Below are 9,163 nucleotides of genomic sequence, written 5' to 3' on the forward strand. Positions count from 1 at the left end.
GGAGCACCTGGGGAAGGATGGAGGGAGCACCTGGGGAAGGATGGAGGGAACACCTAGAGAAGGATGCAGGGAGCACTTGGAGAAGGATGCAAGAGCACCTGGAGAAGGATGCAGGAGGGATTGGGAAGGATGCAGGAGCAGCTGGGGAAGGAGGGCAGTGTGACACAGGGGTGGCTCCGTGCCAGCAGCGTCCCTTTGGCACAACCCTGATTCAGAACCAGTGTGATGAGGGCTGGGAAGGCTGCAGTGCCCTCTGCTCCCAGCTCCTTGCAGGGTGGGGATGGCACAGCCTGTGCCAGGTCAGCAGGCCGTGTGCCACTCTCCCTCTGCCCAGAAGGGAGGATTTGAGCCCCGAGGGAAGATCTGGCAGCCGGGATTAGTGCCAATGATTCCCAGCATAACCCAGGGAGACATTCCCTCCCAGGCCTCTCCACGTGTCAGGGGATGGCAGTGCAGCTGAGAGACAGGCCATGTGTGCCCTGTCATGTCGCTGTGATTCCCGTTTTGTCCTGGATGTCACCTGGAATTGGCCGTTTCTCCCTGTCAGAGCTCCCCGGAGCCGGGGGTGGGATGAGCTCTGGGAAGGCTCAGCCCTGGGAATACAAACCCAGAGGGTGTTAAAGCAGGAAGGGCTTTGTCCAGAGGAGAAAGTGAGCTTGGAACAGAGCAGGGAGTGTCCCAGTGGGGGTGCTGGGTGGAATTTAAATTCCTAATTACTCCCCAGCCCAGATGAGGCAGAGTCCAGCTGGGCTGCAGCCCTGGCCAGGTTTAGGCTGGACACTTCAGGACAGATGTGGAACAGCTGGGGGAGAGTCCAAAGCCCCACCAGGAGCTCAGAAATGTCACTGAGAGGGGAAGCACTGAACAGGTTGGGTTCACTCACTCCAACAAGTGCTTTCCAGCCTTTTTGGAACCATGGAGCTCAGCATTCCCAGCATCTGTGGAGGTGCTCGTTGCATTCCTAAGGAATTGAGAAGGAATAGAGGAGCCAGTTTCCCTCTCCTGCCTTTAACAGGTGCCCACAGACACCATGAGATGGAAATCAGCTCTCCCAGGAGAGGCTGGGGAGAAGGGAGTGTAGGAAGGAGAAAATACCAGGGTCTGACATGAAGGGAATGGAGAGATGTGATGCTTCTGTCCTGGTTTTTTCCTAGTCTGAAATAAAAAAATGTCATTTCTAAGACACACTGGAAGTGTTTAGTGGTGGCAGAGCAGTGTGGTGGTGTGTGAGGATGGGGCAGTGACACCTGGAATGTCCAGGCTTCCCTTTCCTGTTCAGGTATTTGTGGTTCCCAGCTGGGAGGTGGCTCGGTTGGAGCTTTTCCTGGGGAGCTCCAAGGTGAACAGGAATCCCAAACACGTGTAGGAAATGAGCATAATTGTCCAATAAAACCTTTGTGGTTGGGAAAGGAAGGCAGAACTCATGGGAAAAACTAAATACAGTCTTGGAGCATCTTTTGTTCCTCTCTTCTCCCTCCTTGGGAAGCCCCTCAGCTGGAATTGTTTGGCCAAGGCTGAAGCAAAGCCTGAGTGGGAGAGAGCTCTGCAATAAGTCTGAAAGCCTGGGCAGCACTACCAGGGCCAAAGTGATGACAGAGTGGGAGTGAAAGGCTGTTGGATGGCAGGGAAGGAATGTCTGTCTCCCAGAGGACTGGGCTGCTCTCAGGAAGGATGTGTTTGATTTGCAGTGTTTTGCCATCCTGCTGAAAACTCCCAGACTGCTGAGCTGGGCTTATAACTCTTCCTGCCTTGGCACTGGTGGCACGAGGTGAATTCAGATAAAATGCACTTTTTTTTTGCCCTGTGTTCAGAGAGGAGCAGGCCCAGGCTGTGTGAGATGTAAATCATCCCCTTGCTGATGCTCCTGGGGGCACTGGCCTTTGATGAAGTCGTGGTTGATGGAATGACTCTGCATTATTTATCACCCAGAAGGCTTTGATGGGAGACTGGAGGTTAAGTTCAGACTCTGAGCAGGTGAATATTTAGGGAAACAAGGGTCAGGTTTCTCAAGTGTGGAGGTGCTTTCCCTGTTTGTTCACTTAAATTGTGTGAGCAGGAGTCAGAGCTGGGCTGGGAGGAAACCACTCAGTGTTTGGGGTTGGCTGTAATGAGCTTGTAAACCACCATGTGAGGAAGCCTAATTAGTGGCTGATAAATGATTCAAGCCAGTAAACATCGGGAAAAGGAATATTTAGATGGCAGATCAAACAATGTTTAAAAAAATTGGAGTGTCTGGGTTTGAGGAGCTGGATGCAGTGAAGGGGAAGGGCTCTGGGGTAAGGAGAGAACATTGGGAATGTGCTGGTGGACAGGCAGGGTTGGTGTTTCCTGGGATTTCAGCCCTGTGTTTGCCTGGCTGCAGGATATGAATTGCAGCTTTCTGGGGGAAAAGGTTTTTTTATGTCCATCTGTTTCGTGGAACAACACGAAATAACAACAACATTTCTGCCTAAGCTCCAATAACTAAAGAAAATGGCAATACCCAAAACTCTGCTGCATTAGGGAGGAGACAGCCCTGTCTCCTCAACAAATTGGGCTGCTGAGAGCGAGCCAGCAGTGTGTGATGTGCTGTTTGTTCCTCCTGGGTTGTGCAGTGACCATGCATCAGCATTTGCTAAATTAGATTTCATTTCTGCCGAGGAACAAAGTGCATCAACTTACATTTCCGAAGCACTTCAGAAATAAATTCAGTTTCCCTCTCCCTCAAGTGTTTCTTCCTTCACTATTAACGTGGTGTGAATGCACACAGTTCAAATTCTCCCTTGTTTTACACTTCAAATTCTCCCTTGCTTTACACCCCCCCCGCATCTGGCCTGGGAAGTCCAAGGAGTTGAAAGCAGGTGGAAGATGCTTTTTTTGCACTTCCTTTGCACTTGTAGTGCCAGGCAGTGCCTCTGTTTGTTATTTACCTTCTGACAACTGGAAGATTTGCAGTGACACAGTTTGAATGTACAAGTTTATCTCTCAGTCTGGAGCTGCAGAAATTTTACATCCCGTGGCGACACCCAGCAGGGGCTGGGAGGGGGTGCAGCAGCCAGGGCAGCTCCTCCTGGGTGTAAGTGTGGATAATTTGGAGGAAATGATGAAATTCTGTTGCTCTGAATGTGCTGCCTCCAGTCCTGGAGCTGGTACTGCCCAGAGAGGTCTGGGATTTGGATTAGGAGGATGTTCCTCCCTTCTTCTTTCATGGCAAGAGGCTGATCAATGCTGGAGGGGTTTGCAGCTCTCCTGCTGGAGCAAGAGGCAGCCAGAGCTGTGTTCAGCTGGTGTTTGGGTTGTGCTGAGGTGTCTGCTGGTGTTCAGGGTGTGCAGGGTGTCAGGAGGTGCCCGTGGTTGGGATGCAGCTCTTCCATGAGAATATTGCAAAGTAACCCTTCCATCATCTCCCTGAGCAGGAGCCCTGAGTGAATCCCATCAGTCTGGGGACATTTTTCAAGCAGTTCATTGCACAAACCAGCTGTTGGAAGTGGAGACTGGTTAAGGCAACTTGTAAAAAAAAAAAAACCTGAAAGAAATGACTGATCACCAGTGAATTAATGTTGGAAAGGGGCCGTGTCCCAGACGGAGACATTTCTCTGCAAAGCCTCGTGTGTGGGTTTCCTTAAAGGTTGGACTTGATCATCTGGGAGGTCTTTTGCCACCTGAATCATTCCTTGGGTTGTGTTTTTTCCCTCTGCTTTGGATGGTGATCCCTTTGGAGAAGGGCTCTGTGCCCTGGGCAGGAACTCCATCGTCCTGGGCTGGAAGCTTGAAGTGCTGCTGCAACTTAACCCACCCTGCTGCATTCCTTGGAAGGTCCACTCTGCTGATAAACCATTCTCCTGATAACCATTCTCCTGCTAAACCCCTCTCCTGATAAACCCCTCTCCTGCTAAACCCCTCTCCAGAACTGGGAGCAGCAGGAGGCAGTGGCAGAGCAAAGCTGAGCTCAGCTCTGTGCCCAGTCTGGGCATCTCCATCCCAAACTGGGACACGACACGTGCCCACAAACCCAGCTCTGGGATGAGCCCCTGGGGGTGTTCCCCCTTCAGGAATTGAGTCCATGGATAGCAGTAGAACTGGAATATCTGCATAAATACAGCTGGAATGAGCCACCAGAGCTGAGATACAGGGCAGGGCTGGGGGTGGCTGATGGGAGGGAAGCTGCAGAGTTCCCCTTTCCTGAGGTGCCTCCTGTGAGACTTCAGGGTTGGAGAGAATGTGCCAGAAACTCTTGAAGAGTGTCATCCTCTGTCAAATAAAAACCCACCTGGAACTTCACAGCCCAGGCACTGGCATTGCCCTTTCATATCTTCCCACTTATTCCTGCTCCTGGGCCAAAGGGATAAAGAGAATTGTTTTTTTGCAATCTGCAGAGGAGAGTTGAGTGTTTCCTCCTCGTGTACATTAAATTTTAGATAAGGTTTTTGTCAGTCAAGCCTGAGCTGAACTAACTCAGAGCTGGCAGCAAATTACAGGATGCAGGAATTCTCCCGGGCCTGCTGACTCCTTCCAGCAGTGTCCAATATAAATGAAGTTCCCTCCTATTACAGCTGATGGGGAATAGATTATTTCCCAGTTTGTCAGGCAGTTCTCTGTTTGCAAGGAGCAGTTTTGTTTTATCTGAGTCCAGAGCACCTCTGAGTCGACGTTGTGAATGTGCAAATATCTCAGTGGATTAATTTGATAATGTCACAGAACTGTCACTTGTTTTCCCTGTTATATTTTTGTTTTCTTCAGTTGGGTTTATGTCCATATTTCTGCCCTTCTGTGCAAGGATGGTGTGAGTTTATGTTGATTTTGGAGCTGGTTACCTTCCATGTGACCTTGGGAACACGATGCCTCTGACCTTGAATGTATTTTCTGGCCTTCCCACAGCCTTGGGAGCTTTGATCCCATCTGGAAACAGAGGGATGGAGCCTCTTTAACCTCCCAATTTCCTCAAATTGCCCTGATGAATTTAGGATTAAAATAAGAACTGTGCAGGAGGGGCAGTTTCACTCTCCCCCCGTTGCCTCTTGAGCGTTGCTCTGGTTGGAGGAAAGATGGTTTGGTGGGATTGTTTCACTGGATTTTCACTGTGGATTCGTTTCTGGACAAAGAAGAAGCATTTTTGGGTGGAAAATCTTTTGCATAACGAAAGGAACAAAGGAATAAAACGGCCAGTCTGCAAATGTGAGAACAAAGTCTGTTGGTGGTGACAGGCAGGCAGAGACCATCAGGCATCCCATGAGAGAGGCCAAGGGTTCAGAACTGAGAGAAGAGGGGCTGAGCTGAGCCAGCTGACTGAAATGAAGGTGGTTGCATTGTTTGTTCACCTGCTGCTGTTGGTCCTTAGTGCCTTGGCAGGACAAAAGTTGGTTTGGGGTGAAAAATGCCCAGAAAAAAAAGGAGTATTTGTGTCTTGGTGGATACAGACACTTTTGTGTCCATGTCTAAGGGGATACAGACACATCTCCAGATTTTGCTGGGAGGAGGAAATCCTCTCTGAAGGATTACTCTAGTTTGGGAATGGACAGTCTGTGTCTTACCCTGAGGCAGTTCTAGATCTGAGCAGACCATGAATAATGTGTCTCCCCTGTTCCTGAGCTACTGGGGTTCATTTACCCCTCTGTGATCAACATTCCCCACTCCTGGGCAGCTTTTCTGGCACTGAGTTCATGTTCTTTTTCAGTGAACTCCACAGCTAAATGGAGCTGAGGTGGAGGAGAGAGGTGGATCCCACTCCTGAGAGGGAGTGCTCTGGAAATGCAAAATACTCTGGAAATGCAAAATACTCCATCTGCCCTCGTTGAGGAATCCTGTGTTAATCCCCGGTGGATTGTGGGGCTGTCCTGGCTCTCATTGAGATAATAAACATGCTACAACAAAGATTCCCTGGGTAGTAAACACGGTTGGACCGTTTTAGATTCCCAAAGCTGTGAACTTCGTCTGGCAGAGAGAAGTTCCACCCCAGCGTTTGTTGGTTTTTTTTTTTGTACCAAAGTAGGTCAATCTAATTATAATTGGCTTTAATGAGCGCTACTCTGCAGTTCTTTACCTGTGGCTGCTTGGCACTCAGAAGTGCAAATGCCTTTGGAGCCTTTGAAAAAAAAAAAGGCAAGGAGAAATCAAAGAAGTAATTTCTACTCTAATTCATTTCAACTTGAAAGCCTCGGTTATCCACACACAGGGGGGAGACAATCCAGCAGCAGCGGGAAAAGCCAGAGCAGAGCAGGGATCAGCAGCCACAGGATAAGGGTGAAAATGCTTTTAGTCCCACGAGGTTTTACCCTGCAAGCTGCCTGGGATTTGGCTTTGTGTGGAAGGAGTTACTCCAGGAAAGCCAGGGAGGGTTGTAGCAGTTTGGAGCGAAGTCTTTGTGCCTTTAAAGGCATCCAGGGCATTAGTGCAGGGAGAGGAAAACACTAAAAAGGAGAATTTGTCATCTAGGCTGTTCCCAAAGCAACATTTATGTACCTGTTTCCCCAGAGAGAAGAAAATCTCATGTATCCAGAAATTGGACGTGGTGGCAGCGGATCTTTATCTTGGGGATGGAGCGTTCCCAGGCACTGCTTTGGGGAAGGAAAATGGGTTTGAGGGAGGTGTTAAGTGTTCAGCTGGTGGTGCAGGAGTGGGTTTTTGTTCTCAGAAGATGGAGCTCTTCAGAAATACTGATTGGAAGACATTTGCTGAAAGGAGCAGAAACCTCTCAGGACCGGGTGAGAGGAATCAGCAGCCCCAGGAGGCTGGGGCTGACCAAGGATTTCTGTCCTGTGACCCCATCAGCTCTACCAGGGGCATGGGGTGGGTCTGGTGATGGCTTTTACTCCAGACAACTGTTCACAGAGTCACAGAAGAGTTGGGAGTTGGAAGGACCTTAAAGGATGGGCTGTTGGGTCAGGCCTTGGACTGTGTCCTGCTCTTTTTTGGAGCCAGGACAAGTTGAATTCCTGCTCTTTTGCCATTCAGTTTTCATGCAGCCTTGCCCAGACAGGCTCAGCTGGTGACTCAGCTCCTCGTTCTGTGTTATGGATGTTCAAGGTGAGGGGGTGTCTCACTGTCTGCACGCTGGGTTTGTGTCTCTGTTCAGGGCAACTGAGGGTGAAGGAGACCATCAGCTCTGCCTTTGTCATTGTGCTGTTCTGTGGCCTCGTGTTTGAGGCCCCCAGGCTCGTGTTCAACCCCAAAACACCCAGAGGATGATGAGGAATATGTTGGATTTTGTTGTGGGTCTGAGGAAACATTCCCAGGAACAGGCAGAGTCCAGCTGTTGTTATCTGTGATAAATAATTGTGATTTGTGAAACAAATGGGTGATCACATCAAAACAAAACAAACCGATTGTAAAACTTAATTACACCCCCAGAAAGAAATAAAACAGACCCTTACAAGGTCAAGGGGCCCTAAAACCTCCCTACTATCCTAAGAATAAAATATGGTGGAACTTTAAATCTGTTTGTCCAAGAATGCATGAATTATGACCGGTTGTAGAGATAATCATTTAACTTTAGCTGTAAGAAAAACACTCAGCAAAAAAACTGTAAAATGTCTATGTACATGATATAATTAATATGCATGAAGATAAATGCCAAATGTGCACTGTAGCAGGTGTGCAGATTTGGGAAACTTGTCCCCATTTCTGTCACCCTGTCACGGCTGCTTTGCTTTTGCCATAGAATAAACTCCTATTCAAAAAAACTTATAGAAACTCGAGACTTTGTTTATCCCACTGTGTTTGGGTGTTAAATACTTGTCTGCCACTGTTTGACTCTGTGCTTTCTGTGTTCTCTCTCTCTCTCTTTGCCAGCCCAGAACTGCAGCCACGTCCTGCAGGGCCCCAACGGGACGATCCAGAGCCCGGGTTTTCCCTACGGATACCCCAATTATGCAAACTGCACGTGGACAATCAGTGCCGAGGAGCAGCACAGGATACAGCTGGTTTTCCACTCCTTTGCCCTGGAGGAAGACTTTGATGTGCTCTCCATCTTCGATGGGCTGCCCCAGCAGGGCACTCTGAGGACGAGGTACTGAATGAGATGTTCCCAAACATTCCTGGGATTCAGCCCGGGCTGGGTGTTTATGCTGCAGTGAAGCTGGGAGTGTTTTCTCCATGAGCAGCTCTTTACAGTTGTTTTGATTTCTTATCTCTGATAGGGTTTGAAATGTTGCTCCCAATGCCTGACAGGAATGATTTATCAGGAGTCATTCTGGGCATCCAGAGAAGTTAATTAGAAACTGGAGCAGCAGCAGGAGGAGAGCAGAGCTCATGTGCAGCTTCCCTGGATGCCAGCGAGGTTCTCAGAGTGGGAGGAGGGTGCTGGGGCTCAGTGGCAGCTCTGCCAAGTGCTTTGAGAGTTTTCCCACAAAATTTGGGCTATTCCCAGCAGCTGGACAGGGAGGATATCCTCTCACATCCAACCAAACTGTTGGATCTTCAGGAGTAAGCAGGTATTGAATAATATGGTTTAGGCAGGAAAATCTTCAGGGGTTCTCATATCATACTTTCAGGTACCATCCCCTATTAATAGGAAGTTTTATGAGGGGCTGATTTTGAAAAAAAAATCGTGTGTTGCTTTGGGAGCAAATGTTTTATGACCCATCAGACTCGTGCAGCTGAAGGAGTCATGATCTCAGAGCTCCACATCTGAGGCACAGATGAAATCAGCTCCTGTTGTCTGATGTGGTGACTGATTTGCAGCTGAAGCCTGACAGTAACACATCCAAAACCTCACAGGAACAGTGGCAGCAGCCAGTGTTAAAATCCTGACAGAAATTCTGGAGTCCTGGAAAGCAATTTTGCTTCGAGCCACTTGAGTTCAGGACAAATCCATTGACCTCCAGTGCCTTGTCAAACCCAGGTGGAAAACCTGAGTTCCACACTGGTGAAAATCAGCCCTTTAGGTAATGATTTCAGTTATGCAAATAAATCAGGGCTTCATCTGGCAACTGTGCTCGAGAATCACGTTAATTAGGGGACCTCATCATTTAATCAGGAGGCAGCAAAGTGCTTTGCTTTGGGTGTAATGGAGAGGGAGAAAAATCTGGTGTCAAATTGGGCTCAGGGAACTCGGTGTGGTGAGAAGTTAAGGCTGCTCTGAGCTCCTCATCAGCCTGGGCTGGTTGTGGATAAAAAGAACACGAAACTCTGAGGTCCAGGGGGGTCCTGCCCTGGGAATTTGTGGCCCTGCACTGGGGGAAGGTGA

At 48.9% G+C, this 9,163-nt stretch overlaps 1 protein-coding gene across 1 annotated transcript in view; it reads left to right on the forward strand.

Moving 5' to 3' along the window:
* Window positions 1–9,163, forward strand: part of CSMD2 (CUB and Sushi multiple domains 2) — a 245,534-nt gene that overhangs the window by 13,210 nt on the left and 223,161 nt on the right. Inside the window, exon 3 of the mRNA XM_027701316.1 lies at window positions 7,768–7,984. Within this exon, the coding sequence (XP_027557117.1) occupies window positions 7,768–7,984 (217 nt within the window). The remainder of the gene's footprint in view (window positions 1–7,767; window positions 7,985–9,163) is intronic.

This window comes from Neopelma chrysocephalum, unplaced genomic scaffold, assembly GCF_003984885.1.
Source record: "Neopelma chrysocephalum unplaced genomic scaffold, ASM398488v2 Primary Assembly neopelma1_155, whole genome shotgun sequence".
Classification (NCBI taxonomy): domain Eukaryota; kingdom Metazoa; phylum Chordata; class Aves; order Passeriformes; family Pipridae; genus Neopelma; species Neopelma chrysocephalum.